At 48.1% G+C, this 27,091-nt stretch overlaps 5 protein-coding genes across 6 annotated transcripts; 3 read left to right on the top strand and 2 right to left on the bottom strand.

Annotated features, from left to right (window-relative positions):
* The first annotated feature begins 287 nt into the window (after positions 1–287).
* Positions 288–4,410, top strand: LOC134033349 (urea transporter 1-like). The gene is made up of 10 exons (XM_062477463.1): positions 288–417; positions 855–1,022; positions 1,108–1,297; positions 1,412–1,540; positions 1,719–1,848; positions 1,931–1,996; positions 2,287–2,434; positions 3,313–3,447; positions 3,536–3,585; positions 3,791–4,410. The coding sequence occupies exons 1-10, from the start codon at positions 396–398 to the stop codon at positions 4,058–4,060; spliced, it is 1,308 nt and encodes a 435-aa protein (XP_062333447.1). The 5' UTR covers positions 288–395; the 3' UTR covers positions 4,061–4,410.
* Positions 4,411–7,411: 3,001 nt separating this feature from the next.
* zgc:122979 (uncharacterized protein LOC641576 homolog) lies at positions 7,412–12,474 on the top strand. Its single transcript, XM_062477465.1, has 4 exons — positions 7,412–7,622; positions 9,067–9,322; positions 10,100–10,659; positions 11,565–12,474. Exons 1-4 carry the CDS (start codon positions 7,515–7,517, stop codon positions 11,796–11,798), a joined length of 1,158 nt encoding a protein of 385 aa, XP_062333449.1. The 5' UTR covers positions 7,412–7,514; the 3' UTR covers positions 11,799–12,474.
* A 431-nt stretch (positions 12,475–12,905) lies between these two features.
* hwa (huluwa) lies at positions 12,906–14,875 on the top strand. Its single transcript, XM_062477480.1, has 3 exons — positions 12,906–13,941; positions 14,030–14,228; positions 14,371–14,875. The coding sequence occupies exons 1-3, from the start codon at positions 13,318–13,320 to the stop codon at positions 14,541–14,543; spliced, it is 996 nt and encodes a 331-aa protein (XP_062333464.1). The 5' UTR covers positions 12,906–13,317; the 3' UTR covers positions 14,544–14,875.
* A 424-nt stretch (positions 14,876–15,299) lies between these two features.
* Positions 15,300–21,859, bottom strand: LOC134033331 (transitional endoplasmic reticulum ATPase-like). Of its 2 annotated transcripts, none has more exons than XM_062477439.1 (17): positions 21,699–21,859; positions 20,826–20,937; positions 20,503–20,675; positions 19,997–20,139; positions 19,764–19,894; positions 19,449–19,580; positions 19,165–19,267; positions 18,890–19,023; positions 18,506–18,641; positions 18,308–18,420; positions 18,009–18,173; positions 17,774–17,896; positions 17,352–17,564; positions 16,843–17,151; positions 16,208–16,361; positions 15,728–15,893; positions 15,300–15,581 (listed from the first exon to the last, which is right to left on the bottom strand). In XM_062477439.1, exons 1-17 carry the CDS (start codon positions 21,713–21,715, stop codon positions 15,476–15,478), a joined length of 2,430 nt encoding a protein of 809 aa, XP_062333423.1. In that variant the 5' UTR covers positions 21,716–21,859; the 3' UTR covers positions 15,300–15,475. The 2 variants fall into 2 exon arrangements, with proteins under 2 accessions (XP_062333423.1, XP_062333424.1); XM_062477440.1 differs by having other exon boundaries at positions 15,728–15,882; positions 16,206–16,361; positions 21,699–21,858.
* A 630-nt stretch (positions 21,860–22,489) lies between these two features.
* Positions 22,490–26,903, bottom strand: atp5fa1 (ATP synthase F1 subunit alpha). Its single transcript, XM_062477450.1, has 11 exons — positions 26,747–26,903; positions 25,976–26,051; positions 25,627–25,796; positions 24,996–25,169; positions 24,616–24,782; positions 24,141–24,441; positions 23,787–24,011; positions 23,578–23,685; positions 23,261–23,405; positions 22,893–23,043; positions 22,490–22,715 (listed from the first exon to the last, which is right to left on the bottom strand). The coding sequence occupies exons 1-11, from the start codon at positions 26,804–26,806 to the stop codon at positions 22,637–22,639; spliced, it is 1,656 nt and encodes a 551-aa protein (XP_062333434.1). The 5' UTR covers positions 26,807–26,903; the 3' UTR covers positions 22,490–22,636.
* Positions 26,904–27,091: the final 188 nt, after the last annotated feature.

Genomic DNA, 27,091 nt, shown 5'->3' with positions numbered 1-27,091 from the left:
ACTTCAACTGTCAGCATTGTATTTCAATCCCTTCTCATTCTCTGTGGGTAGATCACAAGCAAGCATTCAGTGGAAAATAGGACCGGGAGGTGGATTTCATTCCTCAACTCCACCCTAGTTATAGGCAGGAACCAGAAGTGATTTAGAACAATTACATATTCTGATCCCTGATTAGCTGCCTGTGAGGAAGTCTCCTGACCAAACAGCAGGGTGGACAGGGGGAGAGGAGGGGGGGGGGTGCAGGAGGAGGGCAGGAGGACCGGGGGGCCATTGGCTATTTGGAACCAAAGTGTGCAGAGAAGGGGAGGGGAGACATTTGAGAGGAGGGATTGTGAAGAGAAGATCTATAATAATACTGTTATGTTTGGATCGTTTGTGGACATCTGGAAATATCTATGCCAGGCTCTTATATCACAGGTAAGGGGCACTCTACTGTAGAAAATACTAGACTTAAGAGAAAAGATCCATTGTTTAAGAGTTGATAGCAATGTTGCAGTTTAGTTTCAATGTGGTTGTGTTTGTTCTTTGTCCTTGGGAGGTCTTTGGGAGCAAGTGTAGAAAATGGTGTGTATGCAGCTCAAAAATATAATCTACATTTCACAGCACTTTACTGTACTGTTTTACTGTACTTTTAAAAATGACTAAATGTAAAATGTACTTTAAGTTTTAAACGGATAAATCAAGCTTATGTGATGAAGGGCCTCCATAATCCATGTGTCAAGTTTTCATAAACAACCCAGCAGAGTTGGGGTCAATGCCACCCACATTCCATCAAACCCAAATCAAGTTTTCAAATGTTGAAACCCCCTTCTTGACGTCGACTTGGTGACGTCCAGCTAAGCCTGGTGCTCCAGCTGCCTTGCAGGACCTGAAGCCTCGGATGAGCACAGCAGCGGCCCAGATGGAGCCGGGGGAGAAGGCCCTGTCTGGGAGGAAGAACACGGCCACAGACTCCAGAGCCCTCCCCAGGCTCCTCAGCCTGTTCACCGGGGACATGAGGGTCTGTGGAGACTGGATGAAAAGTAAGAAGACAACTCTTCCATCCATCCATCCATCCATCCATCAAACCAAAGAGCTCTGAAGCATGTGTCTCTCTGCCCGGCTCAGAGCAGGTTCTGGGGGTCCAGATGGTGGACTGGGTGTTCCGGGGCCTTGCCCAGGTCATGTTTGTCAACAACCCCCTCAGCGGGCTCCTGATCGCCATGGGCCTGATTCTACAGAACCGCTGGTATGCTCTGAACGGACTGCTAGGGACCCTCCTCTCCACCACATCTGCCCTCCTGATTGGACAGAGCCGGTGAGGGCTGGTCTGCTGTGTAGCAGGTCGTGTTTCACATTCGACACAATACACGCTTTAGGTTTCTCGCCATAGTGTTGACCTAAGCTGTTGGAGTGATATGTGTGGTTGCAGGGGGGGCGTGTCTGCAGGGCTGCATGGCTACAACGGGACTCTGGTTGGCATGCTGATGGCGGTCTTCTCTGCTAGCGGAGACTGGTGCTGGTGGCTTCTTTTACCCAACACCTTCATGTCCATGATGTGGTAGGTGGACAGTACACGCAACAAACCGACATTCACTTTGGAGTGTTGTGTGCAGGCACGTACACATTCGCACACACAATGGCACGCTCATCAGGCTTATTTACATCCTTCTTCCTGTCGTCTGCCTCCGATCTGGCGATTGACTTCCTGTTTCTCATCGGTTTGGTTGGCGGTGTAGCCCAGTGGTCTCCAGTGCCTTGGCCTCAGTCTTCAGTAAATGGGACCTGCCCGTCTTCACTCTGCCGTTCAACATGGTGCTGTATGTACACATGGCAGCTACAGGGCCAAACCACCCCTTCTTCCCTCAGGTGGAGTGGAACACACACACACACTGACAAATGCATCCATGCAAATCGTGTTCCGGATCAAACCATGTTCCTGCTTTCCTAGGTGGTTATTCCGCCAAAGTCCCTCTCCCATGATAACACCACTGGAACAGAGCTAAGTATCTCTGAGGTACGTTTGCTTGAAGGCACCACACTCTTCATTCACACACACACACATACACACAGTATAATCCCTATGGATGTAGTCCAGAAAGAGGCTTTTCTTCCACTGAAAGCTAGGCTCATTTCCAGTTCTTACTCATGAATGACATTCTTCAAAGAATCTCTCCCAGCGGATATTGGATTATCACTGTTACCTGCGGCGACAGCTCTGCCTGGCCCGTGACCACATCCTGTTATTATGGTTGCTGGCGGCGACAGGGTCACCTCGTTGATCATTTCTTTCCCCTTGGGTTCCAGCTGGTTCTGTCTGTGCCGGTTGGCGTGGGTCAGGTGTACGGCTGTGACGGGCCCTGGACCGGAGGTCTGTTCATCCTGGCCCTGCTGGTCTCCTCTCCAACCATCTGTCTGCACGCCATACTGGGCTCAGCTGCTGGCTCACTGGCTGGTAGGAGAGTGTGTGTGTGGGGGGGGGGGGTGAGAAGGAACGGCATACTGGTCTGACTGCAGTGATTGAAATCAGACCATAAGAATGAATGTAAGTCCAAGCATGTCTGAATGAAATTGCAGCAGGGAGAGCAGACAGTCAGGATGGAACCAACACTGTTTGGTTTGAATGTGGACGAGAGGAGAATAACGTAAGGATTTGTGGATGGTTTTAAAGAAAAGGTTGATTTTACACAAAGAAACAGCTAAATATGTCATAAACATTTCTGCAATTACAGTAACAGCCTGTCATATGATGTTTTTTTATATGACTATGGAAGAGAAGTGAGTGCTTGCCAATTTCTGATGATCAATCCCAGTGAGCCTTTTCCTCTGGGACACGCCCCCCATGCCAAACTCAACACAATAGCAACTCTCTTTGGAAAGTGATACACTACACTGGAAACATGAAGGAAATCCACTATTGTTCTTCCAAGGATTGTTCAGCCCCCGGATTATTTGGCTGATTTCCTGTTATTATTGTTCCCAGATGTTGGCTGCCCCGCCCCCTCCTCTAGGTAGGATGTGGAGCACGGAAGCTGTGGGTTGCACTGTGGCTTCTTTATAGCTGCAACAATTTGTTCAGTCAAGCTGCCATAACTTACCCCCCGCATCTTTGTAAATGTACCTGAAAGCCTTCTCAAATGAAATGTTCTAAGGAGAACCACAAAGGGTTCTTTCTTTGGTTTCCCCTGTGGGAGAACCCTCTGAGAACGTTCTCCAACTGAGATCTGAAAGGAAACAAGCAGAGCTGTTGTTCCAGTGAGAGACACCGTGGGGCGCTGTGTCAGTTGATATCATCACTGACACGTTGCTCCCATCCAATCATCCTCTCCTCAGGTCTGGCCCTGGCTGCCCCTCGTCAGGAAATCTACTCTGGCCTATGGGGGTACAACAGCGCCCTGTCCTGCATCGCCATTGGAGGAATGTTCTACGCGCTCACCTGGCAAGCTCATCTATTGGCCATCACTTGTGGTAACCACCCTCCACACACCTACTACTGTTGACCCGTCACATTCTTACATTTCATGACGTCATTTGAATTCATTTGTCTTTTCTTCAGCATTTTTTTGTGCCTACTTGGGTTCAGCTTTCGCAAACGTGGTATCCGTGGTAAGAGATTGATACTTACAATCTCATTGCATCATTGGTACTGCACATAGTACTGCACATAGTACTGCACATAGTACTACACATAGTACTGCACATAGTACTGCACATAGTACTGCACATAGTACTGCACATAGTACTGCACATGCAATGTCTAAATGATGAGTGTCTTGGCTTCCTGCTCCTCTACCATGTCCCCTTCCTCCAGTGGGGGTTACCAGCGTGCACCTGGCCGTTCTGCCTGTCCACCCTCACCTTCCTGCTCCTCTCCTCCGGCATCAGAGCTCTCCTCAGGCTGCCCTTGTCTGCCGTGTCCTATCCTGAGGAGAACCGCCGCTTCTACAGGAACCTGAGAGACTCGGAGGGGTGCGTGGAGAACCGTCAAGATGACCGGCCGCAGAACCAGCAGAGCGTCAGTAACGAGGCCACGCTGATGGAGGAGGATGGAGACTGCAGGCCCAATGTTATTGTCACATAGATGTGGGATAGAGAGAAGTGTGTGTATGTGTGTGTTTGTGTGTTTGTGCTGGGGGGTAGATTGCAGAGACAAGAAACTCGTGTTTGACATTCAGGTTGTAATTGGAAAATACCGCTTCCTCTAATTGCGGATTTATAATGTTTGCCATACACTGTTTTTATTAGTTGAATGGTAGTGTTTCATGTTTATCATATTTTCTGTAACTCCTGTGTTATACAGCAGGGGGCAGCATTTGCTAAGGCAGGCACAAGGCTGCTGTGTGGGTCTGAGAGTCTATGACAGTTAAAACAATGGCCGTTCCCATTCATAATGCCTGTATAAGCACTGGTTAAATTAAATGTACAATTCTTTTTGCAGAAACCATTGTTTCGGATTATTTCTCAAGGCTGTCAAGGCTGGGAAACAGACACGGAAGCTGTTTCCAGAAAGACACAGAGCCTTCGCGGGTGTGATTCTTTTCATAATGCAGTGGCTTATAGAAGTCAGGCAGATTGCTGTGTGTGTGTGTGTGTGTGTGTTGGGGGTGGGGGTTGGGGGGATTTATCCTGCAGAGAAAAAAAACCCTTCCTCCTCAGGCAGCAACAGCAACATCACCTGGCTCATGTACACAGATTCACATCACTGTTCCACACAGGAACGTGGAGAGGATGTATAGAGAGGATGTATAGAGAGGATGTATAGAGAGGATGTATAGAGAGGATGTATAGAGAGGATGTATAGAGAGGATGTATAGAGAGGATGTATAGAGAGGATGTATATGAGCTAGATGCATCCTCAGTCATGTCTGATGAGTCCGTCTAATGACTATACAGGAGTGTCTGTCAGGGCCTATTTGTGTGCACTGTATGTGTTTGTGGGTGTGTGTGTGTATGTGTGTGTCTTAGTGTGTGTGTGTGTGTGTCTTAGTGTGTGCGTGCGTGTACACCATGGGACACATGCCCGGACACAGTCACACTCCCGGACATGTGTGGGCGCCGGGGGAGACAAGAGGAGGGGGTGAGAGACAGGAAGAGAGAGAGAGAGAGAGAGAGAGAGAGAGAGAGAGAGAGAGAGAGAGAGAGAGAGAGAGAGAGAGAGAGAGAGAGAGAGAAAGAGAGCGAGAGAGAAAGAGAGGAAGGGAGGGATAAAGAGACGGGTGCGACAAGGCGTAAAAAAGGATTACTTAAAAAAGATACTGAGTCGACGTTTCTTCAAAGTCTCTTCCTTATCCTCTCCCCTCTCCGTGAACTTTCAAATACGGCTGCTCCCTCGGGTCTCCATCTCTGAGACGGTGTGAATAGACTTCCAGGGTTCCTCTCCCTCCAGACTCCTGCTCTCAACAGTTTCACAAGTACACGAGCGATGATGAATCAGAGATGTGGCAGTCTGGGGACACTCTATCAACTCACACACACACATACACGCCAACACACACAAGTGGAAACCCACGCTCACGCATACACGCCAACACACACGTGCATACCCGCGCGTGGCAGCACACACGCACTCGCCAAAACACGCGCGCGCCTGTGGATGCCCGCACAGACACACACGCGCACGCCCACCTGCATACAGCACACACATACACACCCACAAACACACACTGTGTGACCTGTATAGACGAGGAGAGTTGGTTGAAGTGAGAGAAGTGGGATGAGGTTAAAGGCAGGTGTGACTTGCTGCCTTTAATTCCTCTCTGGGTGCGTGTCAGAACTCGCAGCAAGGTGATTCAGCCTGTGCCCGGAACTTCACAGTTGTCCCACAGCAGGAAGGGGGAAGGTGGCAATGGGTTCAACTTGTGAAGGATGGCACCTACGTAACTGTCAGCCTGTCATAGGTCATACTCTTTGATCGGAGGAAAGAGATTGACATGAGACGATTGATCCTGTAGTCATTGGTGTTGTTGGACGTTACTTACGACTTGTCTAGTCACAGTAGAGGGGTCGAGAATTGGAAACCGCATAAAAGGGGCGTGCGTGTGTTTAAGTGCGTGTGCCAACGCATGTGCAATAGACCGAATTCATCTTTAAATAACAACGCACTCCAATCTCTAATCCGAAACCGCATCCAAATGTTATCGTGTGGGAGTGTGTGTGTGTGTGTGTGTGTTGTTCGGTTCTGTTTGGCAAGTGAGATGTTTGTCCCTCCCTAACTGTCGCGTAGCCGTCAGGACATGCCGCGATAATAAGTGTGATTATCTCTCTTGGTGAAAGGCGAGCATGTTCCTTCAGTCCCACTCTCCTCCACCGTGGGCTGAGACAGAACATTCCAAGAGATTCTATTTCAAGCCACTACATTCTGGAACAGTCTGTCTGCTCGCTGTACAGCGGAGATTGGCTCTGTGGCTGGGTGTCTGTGTGACGCTCCGGGCTGTGCAGATCCAGACCAAATTTGTCTCCCATTTCCTGTTGGAATGACTAGGAGATTCCACTGGTAACTCCGGCCTCCCATTGGTTGATGGGAGAATGATGGAGGAGGATGAAGTCCATCTATGTACGCCAACGTTCCATAATAGCATAGCGCAGTCGTTCAGTGGGCTATGCTCGGGGTGCTGTTTGGTAACCAGGCTACACAATAAGCGTGATCCTAAGGGGCCATCTCTACACCAGGTCTAAAGAACAATCTTAACATCACCTTACATTCAGTGATTCCCACTCACAAGTTCAGTCACATATTTTGTAATCCAATTTAGCAGGAAGTTATCTGAATGTTCTGTCAGGTGTGTGTTATCAGATCACAGATCATTACATTTACATTTAGTCATTTACATTTAGTCATTTATCAGACGCTCTTATCCAGAGCGACTTACAGCAAGTACAGGGACATCCCCCCGAGGCAAGTAGGGTGAAGTGCCTTTCCCAAGGACACAACGTCATTTGGCACAGCGGGGAATCAAACCGGTAACCTTCAGATTACTAGCCCGACTCCCTAACCGCTCAGCCACCTGACTCCCAATAATTAATTAATAAGTCATTCTTATTCACAGATCAAAATAAAATCGATCAGTTCTGGTGGATTTTTAACCAAAGCACTTAGTAAGGATAAGTTTACTGACATTTGCCACCCCAGGGTCTTTTTAGTATTCTGGAAAATGTTGTCTAGCTATTTTTTAAATCAGCCCCAGACATCTCGAGGATTCTCCTAGTCGTGACATTTCCTCAGCCCTGCCATTAGAATTCCGGAAACGAGTCTCAAGAAGGAGATGGGGGCCGTTACATCCGCGTGCTCACAAAGAAGACCAATGGTTTTGCCGGAGAAACTGTAGGCACGGTATTCCCTCCAGTGCGTAGGAAATGGGCGGGCTTGGGGAAGGCTCTGTCACGCTGCGTGGGCGGTGAGTTTGTAGTAAAGGCAAGTTGGCGAGGAGGTATTTAACAGTCTGCAGATCAGCACTGAGGCAAGAGCAACGCTAGCTACATTCAGAGCATTTCAGCACCACAGCAATTGGACAGCGACCGCATAACAAGCCGACATTATGGTTCTGATCTGGACTCAGTTCGGTGTCAAAAACAAGAATGTTAACGTCAAGTGCAAGGTCCGCCCTATGCACAGGGATGACAGCTCGAATTCCACATCTTCTGGGGTGAGTTACATGATTTTTTTAAATAAAGTTTTATACTTATTTAATTTGTAAATGATTGTAGCATATCTGATCTTATTTTAAGTTAACTGAAACAATACACTCTGAAAGTTGTGTTTTCTGATACGTAGGTTGCCTGGATGTCAATGATAACAGAAAGTTGAATATTGGACTGTAATTATCAGAAAATGTTGAATATTAATTGACAATCTGCGATTAATCTTATATGCTGTAGATAAGATGCATTTGATAAACACAACAGAGCGATAATGTAACTAGATGTAAAGTGAGCGGTATATTAGACAATGTACATCGGGACTTGTGTATTATTCATAGCTTAGCTTCATCGTTTAAAAAACAGTCGGTGTTTCTGAGCCGTTCTGAGCCAATGGGGGCACTGAGCGTTTCTGATAGGAGGTCCCGTCAGCATCACGATGCTTGCAAGCACATGAGTGCCCCCGTCCTCACGTTTTGAGCATTGTAGATGCACAGTACAGATATCTGCATTAGGGGGAAAGACCCCCGGAGATATGGAGCATTAACCCTCGTGCTGCCTTCGGGTCACATGACCCAAAGGTTCATAACGAACCATTGTTGTGTTTACCCAATTTTACCCAATACAAAAACAAATAAAAATAATTTTCTTTTAACCATTCCAATGTGGGGGGTCTGAGACAGCCCGACAGTTAAAAGAAAATGCTTCACTTTGTTTTTGTATGAGGTAAATTTGTCGCAATACGACGGTGGGTCACAATGACTGATGGGTCAGAATGACCCGAAGATAACACAAGGGTTAAGCTGAAATAAAGAGCCTCAGCTATTGGCTGGATTTTCACGTGAGATAAGCAGCCTCCAATGCAGTGCCCCTGATTAGATGACAAGGACTGGGATTGGGTGCATTGTGGTGAACTAATTCATGTTCAAAGCTCTCTGTGATCAGATCTGATTGACAGCCAATTTGATCTCCAATGCAGCATTGGATGAAAGCTAAATTAAATGAAGTTTCAAATGGAATGTACCTACTGGGTCAAATTCCTGCAAATAGTGACTCAGCTATAGCTGTACCCAGGCCATTATCAGAGAGGTGTTGAATGTCACAAAGCGCTGGTGGTTAGCATGCCTCTGCAGGATGCTTGTCATGCACTCTACCATCGAACCATTAATGTAAGACTTAAGGAGTGGTTAAGACTCCTAGCACCCAGGGAGTTCTGCTCTGGTCTCAGTCACATTCAGAATCCTTTCATTCAGCTCCAGCCTCTAGCCAGTGTATTGAAGTGGTCATCTCCAGGACTTATAGAAAAAGGATCCATTGGTGGGTGTCGTGGTGATAGGGTTCAGGTGTTTCCTGTTGAACGGTGTTGATGGTTGATATTCCCTTATGTCTGATAGCCGTTCTCCTGTGAGCTGTGCTGTTCTAACGCGTCACCCCCCTCCTCTGTTCCTGCAGGAGAGCAAGTCCGACCAGGAGGTGCCCTGCCTGTCCATCAAGCCCATGGGGAAGGATTTCTACAAGGTCCTCGGCGTCTCGTCCGACTCCAACGAGGACGAGGTCAAGCGGGCGTACAGGAAGATGGCCCTGAAGTTCCACCCCGACAAGAACAGCGAGGCCGACGCCGAGGACAAGTTCAAGGAGATCGCTGAAGCCTACGAGATCCTCACCGACCCCAAGAAGAGGAGCATCTACGACCAGTTCGGAGAAGAAGGTGAGAGGTGCTTCCGCAGGTCTTCTGTCGTCTAAAGACTTGACCTCTAGAGGTTGCCCAGCTGTCGTGTCAAAGGGATCAGTGTAGTAACCTTGCAAAGATTCCAACCCGTGACTCCTCGGACCATGTATCTGTTGAATGATGTATGTGAGGAAGTAGTAAGTGATAGCAGTCATACATGGGTAAATATAGATGATGTGGTGTCTCCGCTATAAACTGTGCATGGGCTCCTGGGATGCGTGTACACATGCGCTGTAGACACACCACCAACAGATCAATTATTCAGCCACTAAAATAAATAAAAGGATTCAGCTCAAAACTTCAAAGTGCCCGATTTAAATTTAGTAAGCACCCCAGAAGCAGGGTGTTAATATGAATGAGTGAGGACCGGGTTGAGAGTGGCAAGATTAAAGTCAACTTTAACCCTTGTGTTATCTTCGGGTCATTCTGACCCATCAGTCATTGTGACCCACCGTCGTATTGCGACAAATTTACCGCATACAAAGACAAAGTGAAGCATTTTCTTTTAACAGCTAGGCTGTCTCAGACCCCCCACATTGCAAAGGTTAAAAGAAAATTATTTTAATTTGTTTTTGTATTGGGTAAAATTGGGTAAACACAACGATGGTTCGTTATGAACCTTTGGGTCATGTGACCCGAAGGCAGCACGAGGGTTAACGAGGGGAGTTTCGAGAGAAGTGCTGCCATGGCAGAAAACCCAAACTCGGGGAGCTCTGAACTGAAATGTCTTTGTCTTCCTCTCCTCCTCTGCGCCAGGTCTTAAGAACGGAGGTGGAATGTCCATGTCGGGTCAGACCAACTCCCCTCACTACAGTTACCACGGCGATGCCCACGCCACCTTCTCCTCCTTCTTCCGCGGCTCCGACCACTTTGACATCTTCTTCGGGACGGACGCCGACGGCGAGGACGACCTCTTCAACCCCTTCAGCCGCTTCACCTTCAGCCACGTGGGCGGCGGCCCGCACGGCAACGACGGCCTGCGGCGCGGCCGCCGGCGTCTCCAGGGCTTGGCCGTGATCCAGGAGCTCCTGGTCACCCTGGAGGAGGTGTTCCACGGCTGCACCAAGAGGATGAAGATCACCAGGCGGCGACTCAACCCCGACGGACGCAGCCTGAGAATGGAGGACAAGGTGCTGGACGTGGTGGTGAAGAAGGGTTGGAAGGCCGGCACCAAGATCACCTTCCCCAGGGAGGGAGACGAGAGCCCGAACAACACCCCTGCCGACATCACCTTCGTCCTCAAGGACAAGAAACACTCCCAGTACAAAAGAGACGGCTCCAACATCGTCTACACCGCCAAGATCACCCTCAAAGAGGTGAGAATGTGTGCTTGTGTGCGTATCACCATCCAGTGGATAATGTCTTATCTATCGGCTTCCGATGTCTCACAAAAGGCCGATTATGCAGGATGTAATGCTTCGGCGGAAGTGCAGTTCACTGTCTGGCCAGAGCCAGAACACCACAGCAGAGAGAACAGTGTGTTCCCTCGTCTCTCAGTCAGTCTGCCTTCCTGTCCTCCCCCACACTGGCGGATCCTCACTTCCACAGCGTCCACCAGCGCCTCCCTTACCTCATCAGCCCCTGCAGAGTGAGAGAGCAAGTGGCTAAATATAGCCTCGGTGTCGAACGCCCCCTCACAGTGCTCTCTCTCTCTTTCTCTCTCTCTCTCTTACACTCTCCTACAGACTCCTCTGTGCTTTTGGCACCCTCTATCTCTCTCTCTCTCTCTCTCTCTCTCTCTCTTTCTCTCGCTCTCTGGCGCTTGCTCTCTCTCATCCAGCCCACACTCAGATGAGTTTGGAAGGCTGGTAGTCATAGACACTGTCCTCTCAGAGAGACCCCTCCACCTCCATTATTGCAGTCATCTCGCCCCCGTCTCTTCCTATGAGGCACTCAAGCTCCCACACAACACCAGGATGTGGAGCCGAGATTAGGGCATTTGTAACACCATAGGTTCCTTGCATAACAGAGGAAAACAGACTCTTATGGGGTTGGCTGCTCCATATATTCTCTCGGTGATGTAACAAGAAAAGCTCTTCAGATATAATGGGCCTGTTAGATAAGACCTTCTCAAGGTGCAGGGCCATTTATGATAAGTATGGGGTCTGCCAATGGATGTGTTATGAAACCAGGTGTTCTCAGATACATAACAGGTCCAGTACATAACATGTCTGGAAAGTTGCCTAATCTTCCTTGTTCTTTCCTTCTGTCCTATCTCCAGGCTCTGTGCGGCTGCACGGTGAATGTCCCCACCCTCGACAACCGGATGATGCCGTTGCCGTGCAGCGACGTCATCAAACCGGGCGCCATCCGCAGGTTGAGAGGCGAGGGGCTGCCCCACCCCAAGATGCCCGCCCAGCGTGGGGACCTGGTGGTGGAGTTCCAGGTGCTCTTCCCTGACAGAATACCTCCCCAGTCCCGCGAGATCATCAAGCACAGCCTGGCCAAGTGTTAGCCTGCCTTTTACATACCTGCCTGTTTGCCTGCCTGCCATCAAGGCCACAGTTTCAACTGGTGCAACACTGACATCCAGTCTGAGCCTTTGCTATTGGTGCTATTGCAACCAATCACAACCTCGTATAGTACTTGGGCTATTGGCAAGTGAAAATGGACTGAAGATTTGAGAGTGAAATGGAAAGCTAGAGAATGATTAGCTTTTTTTGAAACTGCAGACACTATCGGCATGATTGTTTGACATTTACAGCTCTGTGTAAAGGAGCTGTGTGTTCTGATAAAAGGATTGCTGAGTGTCTGTCTGGAAGCATGCACAGTGTCCAATCTGTCTCTTACATGAAAAGGGATAGGAGCTGTTACTGTATACTACAGGCCTATATCAGGGACTCAGTGTGCTACTCAAATGTGTGTAGACTTCCTGAAACCTGACCAGTAGAATCACGTGAATTAAGTTGTATGTCGTTCATATGACTGCAGTTTTACATTGATTTATTACAATATCAAAAATGTACTTGTGTACAAAAACAGTAAACTTTGTCTCTAAGAGAGATTCCTTTGTCAAATGTTCAATTGAATTATTTGAAAAGTTTGTATATATCTATTAGACTCAGATGTTTATGTATAGGCTAATGTTAATTAAATTGACATGAGATGCATGGTGTATCAATAAAAACTTGTTGAATAATATTCTTTGCACTGGTCATGATCTGGTCATATGGACAGTTCACTGCAAGTTACTGTAAACCACAGATGACGGTACAGAACAATCATCTGCAGTACAATTAACTAAATATAACATGAGAGAATAGATTAGAATGGATGAAATGAATAGAACAGCAAAATACGAATGAGTATAACAGAAAACAACAACAGGAGATAGAGAAAATATAGGATACGAGATAGAATCCCTTACGACTGGGCTACATAAAATGACAGCCTGGAATGCTAGAGGGCTTAATCTGGCAGGAGACAAGACTACCACAGCTCTCTGCTTCCATCTAGTGTGGTTTATATATAGAGAGAAGTATATTCTCTTGTATGCCAGAATGTTTCTGCATTCTCACCAACTGGACTCTGCATCTCAGACAGGAACAGCTCAATTAATCAGAATAAATTAACAGGTTACACCTGGTTAGCTCTACGACATTGGTAGGACCAGGCATTCGTCTGCAAAGCAAAACAAGTTTCTTATAACAGGGATTTGCCCTTACCAACATTGTAGTCTAGGCCATGTGCATTTGCATGGACATGGTCATTTCAAACGTTGCAGATAGACGTAGACTACACATGGGACCAAACTATAACATGACATTCGAGGTTACTTTTACTTCGAGGTTCAAAATCCAAGCAACCGTAAATCGCAGAGCAGACTTGCCTAGACCGATGTTGATTGGCGGATCATTAGGCTACACCTGCGTTCACTGGGACAAGGAACCCAAATTTAGATTGATTGCAAATGGTTACAATCGAAAAATCGAATGTGACCTTGATTTATAGATAGGCCTACTATTTCTGATGAGATGTCGCAAATAAACCCATCACCAAACTCAAATCTCGCTGAAGGTTTACCAATCACAAGTTTGACCCTACTTGTTCTCCTTCTTATACCGTGCGTAGTTCTTTTGCTACTGTTGAACTGCCTGTTTCTCGGTTACAAATTCCTAATATTATCCAGGAGAAAAAGAAAACGAGAGGATTCTGAGAGCACACTTCTACAGTCGACTCACTCGACCCACCAGAGAATCACCAGAATATCTGAAAAACCCTTGTTACCCAATCAGGATGGGAAAAGAACATATTTGTCCATGTCGGAACCAATGTTGGTACCACCCGTGACATCTTCAAGAACATCTTCACGGGGAAAGGTTGCTTTGGATCCGAGAGGGATTCACTTGTTGCGGCCAAATGGAACGACAGGAGGAGGATCGGGGTCTCTGAGGTCCCCCAGCACAATCCTAGCGACCTCGTCAACAACGCCCAACTCGAGGCCCGACTTGCACCGCAAGTCCTGCATGTACAGCAAAAGTAAATGGTGCTGGAGCGCCCCAGTCTTACCGCTTTCCAGTGACTCTGAGACGGAACGGACACACCGTGCGCCCCCCAATACACCATGTGTCACAGAATTAAACGACGCTCTTTCTGGTGTAAGTAGCATAGCTATGTGTTATTGAGATGCTGGACCTTAAGTGATCCCTGATATTGTCTCCTTGGAAACATGTTTGCCATCGGCAGGTTGAGTTGGGCCATATGCGCCGCAGCAGTACAATGGAGCTGCAGAATGTAGCGATCGACTCTCCTGAGCACTTGTTTGACAAGGTCATGTTTGAGTGCGAGTACGCTAGCATTCCCCCCGAGGCTTCCTGTATTGCCGCATCTGTCAACTGCTCCACCGTGGGGCCGGGACTTGACAGCGACTTTGGTGCAAGTGCAGGTATGGGTCTCTAAAAGCAAATCAATCAGCAGTTCTTCTATACGAGGCATACAGCTATTACATCATGCTCGAAACTTATGGCATATAATGTCTGACTCATTTATACCATCTTAATGAACTCGGTTTTCTCCCATGTCCTCAGGTGTCTCTCTCCGGATCTTGTCCGCTGACAGCGACGGTCTTTGTAACGGGGCCTCTGCCTCGGCCTTGGAGTGGGATTACTACTACTACGACCCTTGCTACGTCAGACAGAACAACATACCCAAGCACAAACACCACCGACCTGCAATGCATAGCAGGCAGTACTGGGTGTAAGAACGTGGCTTTTTAAGTAATGTTTTATTGTATTAACTATTTATTTTGTCTCAATGTACTTATTTATTTTCTAAAAGAAAACCACATGTTAAGACATGAACCACAATCATTTTAGCACTACCTTTAGTTTGTCATCTTTGAAAAGCACTCACTTTCTTTGTTGTTTTTACAGTTGTTTTTGACACTTGACAATCACTTATATTCACATTACTTTTCACATCAGGTTAAGATTGTCCCATGTTTTCTTAATGAAGCACTTTGTCACATATACTTTTAATATCCACTGTTGTTGCCTCAAATGTTTTCTAAACTTCACTGATATCAAATAAAGAATGTATATAATACACACCCAATCTTACATAGGTTATTATTTCAGTTCAGCTTCAGAATAATGACAGAGACACTATGCCAAAAATTTCACACAAATGTTTTTCTCCAGTTAATTTATTGTTTTTTTTCCTTTCATACAACTCAATTTTCCAACGTTTCCCCCCCAATCCCCATTACATTATACGCTATATTCATAAAAAATGACAAGTCAAAGCAATAACCCCTCCCCTTTCTAAGTGGCCAGCGCTGTTCTTTCCACTGGGGTGGGGGGGGGGGGGTGACCCATACAGATCCAAACACACTCAGACCTGAGCCCTCCCCCGCCCCAAATCCTTCCAAAGTGGGATATAGTCCTCCCCAAACAGGGTCCAGACAAGCTGGAACATGCTGCCTCTAACACAGAAGATGGAGGACAGGTTTCACGTCTCTCTAAAGAATATTAATAGGATTTTTTTTTCTTCTTTTTTTGTTGTCTTACATGTGGAATGTGTGTGTACGTGTGTGTGTGTGTGTGTGTGTGTGTTATTGTACAGCTTCACCAGGATGTTTAAGGAGCTTTGGTCCACAGTGTGGCAGGGTGTTGGTCCCCTTGGGTCAGGGGCTTAGCCGTAGAGGTCGTCGTCGTTGTCCTCGTTGAAGACGGTGCCTCCGCTGCCGCCAGCCGTGCCCTGGCTGGGCCCTGTTCCAGGCTGGGTGCTGGTGGGGAACCTGTGGAGGAGAGGACAACACAGGAAGCAGAAGGAAATCAATCATAATCCTCGGAACCCATTGGCTGCATCACCAGAAAGGTGTGAGGTAGCATGCAAATCATAGTCGTTTACTGCCGTGGGTGTGTGCCGGAAGTTTCCGCTCACCTGAAGCTGCCGAAGCCCCTGCTCTGCTGTAGCGTCTGGGCGAACATCTCGTACTTGCGGATGTCATTGTCGCTGACGGAGCGGCGGGCGAAGCGCATGGCCTCCTCGAAGTGGTCCTTACGGATCTCTGGCACTGGGTCGTCCTCCTCCACCTCCTGTGGGTTCAGCAGACACAAACAGGGAAACGCCACGTTAGAGACTTCCTGTTTACAGTGAGGCCGATCGTCCAAGCCCTCTCCCAACGTCTACTCATAGACCCAGCCGAGTACATCGAATGGATATTCACAAATCGGAATGTCACTGTACAAAAACACATTTATTAAAATCAAACTATAAAACTGATTTTGTACTCTGAAATGGGTCAAGAGTAGACTTGCTTCATGCCACGGAGTCACTTCAATATAGCCTGACTTCCTATCCTCACTTCAGCCTGTGAAGAGTGCATGACCTGCTCGTGGTTGACAGAGAGTGGACTCACCATGGCGGAGGGGTTGGTCTGTCTCTCCCTCTCCCTCCTGATCTCGTTCTCGATGCTCTCTCTGATGGCCAGCTTGCAGGCTCTCTGGCAGATCTCAGTCAGGTCAGCGCCTGAGAAGCCATTGGTCATCTTGGCCAGGAAGTCCAGGTCCACTTCCTGGACACAAGACAAAAGGTTTCACCGCACCAGGTTAATAATGCTCCAGGCACTCTATACTATAACTATATAAATCCTAAAGCAATATGATCAATATATGTATGAAATAGGGTGACATTTACACAGGGATAACACACATCAAATCATGACCTCCTTTGACAACACAATGCCTAGCCTAGGGATTCTGCAGACTGCACCTCCTCCCTGTCAGGCCTCGATTGGTAGCTGGTCAGGGGATACGAGAGGGTGATTCAGGACAAGGCCTAAATTAGAACAGTCCTGATGCTACAGCCAAGAGGATAAATCTGAACGTGGCAACATGACTTCGATTTAGCATTTACTGGCCGGCTGATTGATGCAGTGCAATAACGGTCGACTGAGCGACAGTCACGGGGTGTTGGTAACCATAGCTATGGCTGCGTGGGCCTGTCTAACCGCAGAGAAAGCCTTCAAGTTGAGGACCCGGCGAGATGCAGCTTGCCTTGGCGATGGGAGACTTGCGGAGGTTGGCCTGTAGGATGTTGATCCGGCTCTTCTCGTCGGGCAGGGGGATGTAGATGAGCTGGTCCAGGCGGCCGGGACGCAGGATGGCCGGATCGATGATGTCGGGCCTGTTGGTGGCGCCGATGATGAACACGTTCTTCTTGCTGGACATGCCGTCCATCTCCGTCAGGATCTGGTTGATGACGCGGTCGGCCGCGCCGCCGCCGTCGCCCACGTTGCCGCCGCGGGCCTTGGCGATGGAGTCGAGCTCGTCGAAGAAGAGGACGCAGGGCGCAGCCTGGCGGGCCTAGAACACACACACACACACCCAGAGGGTCACAGCTAGGACAGGCCGGCTCGTCATGTGTGTAGCACAGACATGTGTGGATCACATAGAAACAGTAAAGAAAACTGTATCTGGAATGAACTAAAACGACTGCAATACAGGTAGAGGTTACAATGTGTGAACCTACGCCCAGGTTCTGCTAAGGCCTAAGGTTAGGTTACCTTGTCAAAGATCTCCCTGACGTTGGCCTCGGACTCCCCGAACCACATGGTGAGCAGCTCGGGCCCCTTGATGGAGATGAAGTTGGCCTGGCACTCGTTGGCGATGGCCTTGGCCAGCAGGGTCTTGCCGCAGCCGGGGGGGCCGTAGAACAGCACGCCCTTGGACGGGGTCATGCCGAACTTCAGGAACTTGTCGGGGTGCTCCACTGGGTACTGGGGTGGGGGGCAGGAAAGCAGTCAAGCAGGATGCGAGTGCATCTATATCACTCAACCTATCCATTAATATACACAAATCATTTTATCCCCAAGAATGGTAATAACCGTTTAGGATCGCCGAGGGCTGAAGTGCCGAGGGCACATCTCCAGTAGGGAGAAAGCAGAAGCCTCAGACCCATGCGTGTTTGGGCAGGGGTGGGTCCTACCTGTACAAGCTCCTGCAGCTCCCTCTTGACGTCCTCCAGGCCTCCGATGTCCTCCCAGGAGATGTTGGGCACCTCCACCACCGTCTCCCTCAGGGCAGAGGGGTTGCTCTGGCTCAGCGCCCACTGGGGAGCGACAGACACGCACGGTGGTTACGCCAGGCCAGCGAACGCAATGTGGCTGGCGCGACGCGTACGGGTTCCCCCAGTCCCACGGGGAGGAGGCGATGGCACTCACCCTGAAGTCGTCCATGGTGACGCACAGGGAGCTCATGACCTCGGCGTCGATGGTGTCGTCCTCCAGGTCGATCAGGTCCATCTTCTTCCTGATGGCCTGCAGGGCGGCCTCGGAGCACAGCGCCGCCAGGTCAGCGCCCACGTGGCCGTGGGTCTCGTTGGCCACCTCGGGGGGGGGGGGGGAGCGGGGCGAGATTGCAGCGAGTTAGCACAGCCCACAAACTTTCACGACACACACACACACACACACACACACAGAGATATCCTTCGCCCATCACCAACGGTGAGTTTGATAAACACCTGCTCAAGGTCCACGTCATCAGCCAGCTTCATGTTCTTGGTGTGGATCTGGAGGATCTCCAGTCTGCCTGTCGCGTCAGGGATCCCAATGTCCACCTCTCGGTCAAAACGCCCTGGGTAGAAAAAGAGTCCCAGTTGAGCCAATCTCTTACACGCAAGTAAAATAACATGATGTTGATTCGTTACAGGGGGCCGTACCGAATCGCCTGAGGGCCGGGTCAATGCTGTTTGGTCTGTTGGTGGCTGCCATGACGATGACGTGAGCCCTCTGCTTGAGACCGTCCATGAGTGTGAGGAGCTGGGACACAATGCGCCTCTCCACCTCTCCGTGTGTCTGGGGGAGGGCACGACAGTGAGCAACCAGGAGCAGCCTGGTCATCATGGCCAAGCTAAGCTAAGCTGAGCTCACCTGGTGTAGTGCGCCGTGTACCAGTTAGTGGAGCATGTTGTTTATCATTACATAGGATTATGGCCAGTCCAGCACAGTTCTGAACTAAGCATTTCTTAGACGTTCCGGCGTGCTTCAGTGAGGGGTTATTTTAGACAGGCTATTTTTTTTTACTAACTGCACTAACTGCTAACCTTCTCTCTCTTGGGTGCGATGGCGTCCAGCTCGTCGATGAAGATGATGGCGGGAGCGTTCTTCTCCGCCTCCTCGAATGCCTTCCTCAGGTTACTCTCCGACTCCCCGGCCAGCTTGCTCATGATCTCAGGGCCTGATGACACATTAAACCTGCCGTTAGCAGCCTGGAGTGACATCACTTTTTCCACCCAGCGAAGACACTCCCGGAGTCCCGTTCACCCTCTACATCAACACCCGTGGACAGGCTCTCTGTGTTTGTTCCTGTGTCTCTCACCATTGATGAGGAAGAAGAAGGCTCCAGTCTCATTGGCTACGGCTCGAGCAATCAGAGTCTTTCCTGTTCCAGGGGGCCCGTACAGCAGGATTCCCCTTGGAGGCTGGAGGGAACATCAAATGATGAGATCTCACAGTATCATGCGAACCAAACACAAAACATATTTACATATGCAGCAGGGAGATGACAAAGAACGAGGGAGGAACGGAATGCGAAAGAGGGATGGAGAGGGAGAGAGTGAGCAAAGGAGCTAGCGGGCGGAGAGGATAGGCTCCCTCTCTGACCTTGACTCCGATGGCCTTGAACAGAGCAGGGTGTCTGAGGGGCAGCTCCACCATCTCCTTGATCTGAGCCAGCTGCTTCCTCACGCCCCCGATGTCATCATAACCCACTTCATTCAGAGACTCCTCCTCGTCCTAGGCACAAACAAAACAACAGTCATACAATGCCACACCTCTATACAAAACGGAGGTTACTGTTACAATGCCATTTGCCATCAAAGCCACAACAATATCTGACCATTTCATCATCTCACAGGACCGATCCATCGACAGACCTGAGTGGTTCTAGAACTCTGGTGTTGATTCTTAGGGACATACCTCTCTCTTGATTGGCTCGCCCTCACAGTGGATGACTGTGTCAGGGGCAACAATGCAGTAGGGGTTGGGGTCTGTCTCCACCACCTTGAACTCCACTGCACGCATGCCCCCCCTTACCAGGAAGATGTCCCCTACAACACAAGGTAGAAATTTAACTACAAAACACTCATCCTCAAAAAAGGTATTCAAAGAGGTGTGTACTCACACACACACACGCACACCATAAGCATTACCTCTTCTAATGGGCCTGTAGGCCTCCAGGAAGTAGGGCTTGAGGTAGACCTCAAACAGGTTCCCTGTGATGCCCTCCACTGTGTCATCAATGGGCAAGACGTGGATTCGTTTCCCGTACTTCACGTCTGGGCAGGGCTGGATACTGGCAGAGCAAACAGGAGAGGAAACTGGGTCACAGGACTGAAAGGGTTCTCAGAGCTCTAATGAGTCAACTCCGCAGAGGCCTACTTTAGAAAGGGTGACATCATGTAACTGGTACCCGTTTCTTGTTACAGGTCAAGTTAGTCGCATTAGCAGCACTGGAGCATAACCATCTTAAGAAGAGACACACTCCTGCCACAACCTTAAAACGGCCTAGGAGCACTTAAATACATAATGCTATGGGTGTACAGCAGATTCACCAAGGAGCACCCAGCAGTCTCCTCTCATCCGTTTCCCATCCATCAGCACTTATGTCAACATTCATTCTCTCCATCCTCTCCCTTCCTTCCTTTCATCCTCTCACCTGATGACGTCTCCCAGCCGGACTCTCAGGTTGTTACGGACAACGCGGTTCATGCGGACCTTCTCGTCGGAGCAGGTGTCGTCGGAGAGCACGATACAGACGCTCTCCCGCCGCTTCTTGCCCTTCATCAGAACCGTGTCCCCCCTGAACAGCTGCAGCTCATCCATCTTGGCCTAAGGCAAGACAAAGGAACCAGCCACACACCAGTATTAAAACACAGATATTAGTGCGAAGGCCATCAATGGTGTGTCCATGGATGCAATATACAGGACATGATTTTGAACATTTATAGAGTACCAATTTAATACACGACATGCTCTCACCTGGGACAGAGAGACCACACTATTGTCCTCATTGATTGATTCATCCACTATCAAGCGGTTGGGCCTGGTTTTCTGCTTTAAAATTGCAGTGGAAAGGTCATCACTCTTCGATCTGGAGGAGATGACAGAAAAAAACATTTACCTAATTAGTGAGCAAGTTGGGTAGAGTAACTCATTTAACGGTGGATCACACTTAAATGGACCACATGCTTTGAAGGAGTGGGGCACAGAAGCTCAGTGTTTAGGGATTTAAACTCTTACAGCATGAATGATTGCTTAAACTATAAATAACGAAACACGGTGTTGTCATTCGATTGCTTGCCAAATACGGCATATCTGGTCTCAAAACTTGTACAAAACAAACAATAATAGATTATAGCTGACTCCGAGTTTCAGCTTCAAAGAAACACACAGCAGCTAGTTAGCTCACGGTAGCTTTAGATTAGCTTGCTAGCCTGCCAAGTTAGCTAGCTGCTCTGCTGGTGCTGTGAAGGCCCACATGACACAGCAAGAAAGCCGTGGATCAGACAGGGGCTAGCATTAGCTTTTTAAACGGTAGCATCTTCTTGGTGGATAGGCAACAACTAGGGAAAGTTCGGTTTGCAATAGAAAAGATGGCATAGATTTAGTAAATAGGTCTGATATGTGTTGTTAGGTAAAGTCTGCATCTCAAAGCTAACGGTATACAGTTAGCACTTTCGTTTTGCTGATCAGCGAAGAGAACGTTTGCTAGCTAGCTAGTTAGCGACCGTTAGCTTGCTAGCAAGGTAGCTGGTTGCTAACTTTGACACAAAGCGAACCATCTGTCACACAGTAGTTTAATGGGCAGCAAACGGACCCAAAAAGTAGCTTTAGCAAGCGACAATAACTTACTCTCCTCCTGAAGCCATGGTGCTAGGCCTCGTAGAAACGATGAAAAAAGTATGGCTTATTTGTCAGTTAATTGACCTCCTCTCAAATGCAAATTCACCAACTATGAATGCTTCAGTGCTACACCGGCAGCTTGTTCTTGATCGGTGCTGCAGTGGAAAGAGAAATCAGAACGTGAACACCAAAGGGCCAATCAGAAGGAAGTCCTCCTTGCTTTCTTCTCCAAGCAACAATTTCTTATTGGTTGTTAAGTTTACTTTTTTTTATTGGTTCAAAATGGTCGATCACATGACACGGAGTATGTTAATCCATACATTTTTAATCTCTACATTTATAATGACTTGTTCTTGCATCAACGTTCAATTTGACAACCTGCATTGCCTGGATTCATTGTTGACAATTTTGACAATATAGGTCAGTTGTTTATTCACAGGTTAATAAAAATATACGAACTAAATTGTATACAAGATCCTAGGTATCTAGTGTAAAATACGGGATTGCAATGCTTCCTAAATATTAAAAACACTGAATGGCACAACTTGTTAATTATATGGATATCTAATGTACTAAATGTAAGCAAAAAATTAATTCCAGTATTATTATCTATTCATTAAGCAGACAGTCATCCAAAGTTACCTAAAATAGTGGGATTTCAAGCTGCAACCACTTTAGGGGCTTTAAATACTGAGCTAAACCCTCCCATTTATTCACATCATTCATCATAAAAGGTTCCATTGAAGATCACTACTAAGTATTTAAAAGAAAGGACAATGAAGGTCATTGAAACACAAAAGTCCAGGGCTCCTGGCATAGGAATACTTTATTTTCTGTTAGGAGATATCTGTACATTAAAGATCAAGTGCCACGTGAATTTCCGAAGTTCATAGAAAGTTTAACCGAGGCGCACTATGCAACATTGACAAAACATTTTTGGGGACAAATTACTCGAAGCTTGAAAGGAAGGTCAAGACGATCTGCTTCAGCTTGGTATCTGAGTCCGGTGAGATTGAGCCATCGACCCTGTAAGGAGATTGGATAACATTGACAATTATGAGAACTCATTGGGTTTATAATCCATCCATGGCACAGACTAAGCGTATTCCTAGATTTACTCAAAATCTGTATTTAAGTCCCTTGAACATGCATATTGAGTGTCTAGGCAACAGGCAGAATGTGCAGTAGATGATCTTTACTGACCTAATTGTTGCCAGGAGGTCCTGGTGTTGGCTAAGAACATGCTGCAGGAAAGCCTTCTCGAACTTTGTGATCTTGCTGGGCTCCATTTTGTCCAAGTGTCCCCTCACACCGGCGTAGATGACTGTCACCTGCTCCTCAATGGCCATGGGGCCTACACAGTTCAAATGAGGGCATATTTAAATCACATGTTTTCTTACTCAAGAGTAAGAAAACATAAAATATATGGCAAAAGCTGAGGTCTTTGACAAAATTACAAGTGTCTCTAAGCACCTTTTTAAATTCCAGAAATCAAAAAAGGGTGACTTGCAGTTGGTTCCATGACCACAAAACAATCATTCAGTCTAGCTCCATGGTAGGCAGGTACTCACAGTACTGTCCCTGCTTCAGGAGCTCCGTCAGACGGACTCCACGGTTCAGCAGCTGCTGGGTGGCGGCGTCAAGGTCAGAGCCGAACTGGGCGAAGGCAGCCACCTCACGGTACTGGGCCAACTCCAGCTTCATGGTACCAGCCACCTAGCAGACAAGGAGGGTCAACGCTGAGATAAAACATGTGTTGGATTGATCATGAACAATTTTGTTCTACAATTCCACTTAAGCAATTGAACTGTGGCATTTTACACCGTGTCACAGTTAAGCACAGAGGCACTGCTGACACCACGTTTACATCTGAGGTCTGAGATCTTACCTGCTTCATAGCTTTGGTCTGGGCAGCGGAGCCGACACGGGACACAGACAGACCCACATTGATGGCGGGACGGATACCCTTGTAGAACAGCTCAGTCTCCAGGAAGATCTGAGAGGGAGAAGAGCGGTGATCAGGTTGCAGAACGTAAAAAAAAAAGAGAAAAAGTCATGAACCCACTGGTACAGCCACAGCTGCCCACACACACACACCTGTCCGTCTGTGATGGAGATGACGTTGGTTGGAATGTAGGCCGACACATCACCAGCCTGGGTCTCGATGACGGGCAGAGCAGTCAGGGATCCGCCTCCAAAGTTGTCGTTCATCTTGGCCGCTCTCTCCAGCAGACGGGAGTGCAGGTAGAAGACGTCTCCGGGGTAGGCCTCGCGGCCGGGGGGGCGACGCAGCAGCAGGGACATCTGGCGGTAGGCCACAGCCTGGGGAGAGAGGGGGGTGGGGAGTGACGGGTCTCATATAAATGGAACAAAACAGGACCACAAAAGCGATCACAACATACCAAAACCAAAAGTATTCCTACAAGCACACTGAAATACGTCCCGACTAACCTGCTTGGACAGATCGTCGTAGATGATGAGGGCGTGCTTGCCGTTGTCCCTGAAGAACTCTCCCATGGAGCAGCCGGAGTAGGGGGCCAGGTACTGCAGGGGGGCGGCGTCCGAGGCTGTGGCCGACACCACGATGGTGTACTTCATGGCGTCGGCGTCAGTCAGCCTCTTGACCAGCTGGGCCACGGTGGACCTCTTCTGGCCGATGGCCACGTAGATGCAGTACAGCTTCTTCTTCTCCTCCGTGCCCTCGTTGAAGCGCTTCTGGTTGATGATGGTGTCGATGGCAATGGCGGTTTTTCTGTGGAAGGATGATGATACATTTGGAGAATTGACATTTGACAGCTCGAAACAAATGGGTCAAATGAATCAGTGGTTTGAGGGAATAACGATACACCTTACAACTGTAGCCCAGGTCCCTCTCAACATACATAATCAAAGACTTCTTCACACAATTTAGCTCACTTCTCCTTACCCAGTCTGCCTGTCACCAATGATAAGCTCACGCTGGCCACGGCCAATGGGCACCAAGCTGTCGACGGCCTTGATGCCAGTCTGCATGGGCTCCCTCACAGAGATACGAGGGATGATGCCAGGGGCCTTCAGGCCCACACGCCTGCGGATACTGGAGCCCAGGGGACCCTGGTGAACAGAACACAACCATTCCATTTGACCAGGACATAGCAATATGGACAACCAGACTTCCTAAATGTTCACTTAACCTTGACTTTAGATTGTTGTTTTTTTTTTCTCAGTCAAAATAATTACAATCCAAAAGATGTTTAACATGTTTCGCAACCTTTGCTTCCTCATCATCAAGATGCATCTCACAGCAGATCAACTTATTTTGCTGACCTTGCCATCGATGGCGTTTCCCAGAGCGTCCACCACGCGGCCCAGCAGCTCCTCCCCCACGGGCACGTCCACGATGGCGCCTGTCCTCTTCACGATGTCCCCCTCCTTGATCAGCTTGTCGTTACCAAACACCACCACACCAACGTTGTCGGGCTCCAAGTTCAGAGACATGCCCTGGGGAGGTGAGAGGATACGTGGTTGACAAGCAGGTGTTTCAGGAGTGCTAAATTCAGCCAAGTATTGTTATCGGACAACTTCTTTACCAGATCTTTCTATTTGACCAAAATCGTTCTGTATGAACAAAGACAAGCATGCACCTCCCCCCACTTCCTGTAAGGCAGTGCACTACAGTGCTTCTCCGGCATAACGTACACAAAGACCTTTGCAGACCGAGTCTGACAAATTGTGAAGTGAAATATTTGGGAAGCTACATGTCCATACTGAAGCCTACTGTACTGTAGGCATTGTATCAGGTTTTTTTTTTTTTTTTTACAATCACGGCTCGGATTTCATTTATTCATATATTGTTTGCGCACCACAGATATCAAGCTTGGAATGCATTAATTAATCTTATGCCTGAATCTATCTCCCTCGGTCTGCAAAGGCCTTATGAAACCCCACATCGTCTCACCTTGAGTCCAGAGGAGAACTCCACCATTTCCTCAGCCTGGACATTCCTCAGACCGTACACCCTGGCAATACCGTCACCAATGGACAGCACGCGGCCAGTCTCCTCCAGGTCGCTGCTGGTTTCAGCCCCCAATATCTTCTCCTCCAGGATTGATGACACCTCTGCAGTGCCTGCAGAGCACAAAATAACCATGTGACTACATTTGTCAAACTTATTTCATATTTTAGCAAAGTGTCACAACAAAGAATATTGTCACTACTCCCTATCCAACATAGAGGGAGGCTGCCCGAAACCTGAATACTACTGGGATTAACCCATTCAATACTGTCTGCATGATTCCAGCACTGACCTGTCTTCACCAGCCATGGTCTGCTGGTGTGGAGGTGCTTGACTCCTACACATGCAACGGGGAGACTTTTGGAAACCTGCAAGGATAGGTTCAGAAAGACAAATTTGAATGTCAAGAATGAACATAAGTGATCCTCAGTCTGCTCTGAGTAACAGGCATACTAGTAAGCACTCTGGCAAGTGTCTAGGTACTGCATGACCTTGCAGAGTAATGTCACAAATTAAATTGCAAATAATTAACGCTACAATTCGTCATGTAACATATCGCTGGTTCGTAAACCATCAAGTTAACTTCCTCCTAGACATGCGTGTCCTGAGACGTCACCTGACTTAATAAACACTAGTTGTAGTCATTATAGCACTAATGCATACACTCGGTGTCACATTGTGTGCCCAACAGTCGTGCACGCTCAGGACAGCGCGTTTGAAAACTTGTAGCAATGTGGATTAGTACAAAATCTGACCTTCAATAACTAGCTAATGACATTCATTGACGTTGCTTTCATGCGGAACTGCACTGTCAATGAACATAAGGACAAGTCTACAGTTTGTCATGAAACTGTTAAGAAACATGATGTACTTTTGTCTCAATCTAGGGCAGGCATGACCAACATCAAATGTCAATGGTACGCACTTCTATGAAACAAGACCTCAAGTGCAAGATGGCGGTGTGCATGCACGGCCTCGCCATTTGCCAACATTGAACAACTGACTGCAAACATACATGGTAAAACACATTCCTTTAATAAAATAATGCAATTCAAATGCTTACAAATCCGGCCCGTCTTGGCAGAGTGCGGGCAAGCGCCGCAGCGACACGAACTGACAGCATCTTGATGTTTCTACGCGGATCTGCCCTACTCCAGAACCGGCTGAATTGCGTAGAGCGGAGTGAAGAAGATGGAGGACACAGCAATGATTATAGAAAGGTCACAGTGCCCCGGAAACACTATATCCAATTTACCAATAGTTTTTGTTTTATGTTTATGTACGTTTAAGAATGTTTTTCATACCATAATGGTGCAATAATGTCTCACCGAGTCATGTTTTGAGTCAAGTTTTCTCCCGGTATGGTTAAATGCACAAATTGAAAGCACCAATTTTGCTATTATGAGAA

The sequence above is a fragment of the Osmerus eperlanus genome, chromosome 14 (genome assembly GCF_963692335.1).
Source record: "Osmerus eperlanus chromosome 14, fOsmEpe2.1, whole genome shotgun sequence".
NCBI classification, from domain to species: domain Eukaryota; kingdom Metazoa; phylum Chordata; class Actinopteri; order Osmeriformes; family Osmeridae; genus Osmerus; species Osmerus eperlanus.
The sequence above is the reverse complement of the archived record's forward strand: the minus strand, read 5'-3'. Positions and strand labels throughout refer to the sequence as shown.

Bases quoted from the DNA above. Each gene is read 5' to 3' on its own strand.
- LOC134033349 (XM_062477463.1), top strand. From the start codon at position 396: ATGCCAGGCTCTTATATCACAG. The intron at 1,298-1,411 runs GTGAGGGCTGGT...GTGTGGTTGCAG, and splicing joins CTCCTGATTGGACAGAGCCG to GGGGGGCGTGTCTGCAGGGC. The intron at 2,435-3,312 runs GTAGGAGAGTGT...TCCTCTCCTCAG, and splicing joins AGCTGCTGGCTCACTGGCTG to GTCTGGCCCTGGCTGCCCCT.
- zgc:122979 (XM_062477465.1), top strand. From the start codon at position 7,515: ATGGTTCTGATCTGGACTCAGTTCGGTGTCAAAAACAAGAATGTTAAC. The intron at 7,623-9,066 runs GTGAGTTACATG...CTGTTCCTGCAG, and splicing joins CGAATTCCACATCTTCTGGG to GAGAGCAAGTCCGACCAGGA. The intron at 10,660-11,564 runs GTGAGAATGTGT...TCCTATCTCCAG, and splicing joins CCAAGATCACCCTCAAAGAG to GCTCTGTGCGGCTGCACGGT.
- hwa (XM_062477480.1), top strand. From the start codon at position 13,318: ATGTCGCAAATAAACCCATCACCAAACTCAAATCTCGCTGAAGGTTTA. The intron at 13,942-14,029 runs GTAAGTAGCATA...TGCCATCGGCAG, and splicing joins TAAACGACGCTCTTTCTGGT to GTTGAGTTGGGCCATATGCG. The intron at 14,229-14,370 runs GTATGGGTCTCT...CCATGTCCTCAG, and splicing joins CGACTTTGGTGCAAGTGCAG to GTGTCTCTCTCCGGATCTTG.
- LOC134033331 (XM_062477439.1), bottom strand. The intron at 19,895-19,996 runs GTAATGCTTATG...CTTGTGTTGTAG, and splicing joins CTACAGGCCCATTAGAAGAG to GGGACATCTTCCTGGTAAGG. The intron at 15,582-15,727 runs GTGAGCGGAAAC...TCTCCTCCACAG, and splicing joins AGGGGCTTCGGCAGCTTCAG to GTTCCCCACCAGCACCCAGC.
- atp5fa1 (XM_062477450.1), bottom strand. From the start codon at position 26,806: ATGCTGTCAGTTCGTGTCGCTGCGGCGCTTGCCCGCACTCTGCCAAGA. The intron at 25,797-25,975 runs GTCAGTGCTGGA...TGTGCTCTGCAG, and splicing joins ACCATGGCTGGTGAAGACAG to GCACTGCAGAGGTGTCATCA. The intron at 24,012-24,140 runs GTTAGTCGGGAC...CTCTCTCCCCAG, and splicing joins ACGACGATCTGTCCAAGCAG to GCTGTGGCCTACCGCCAGAT.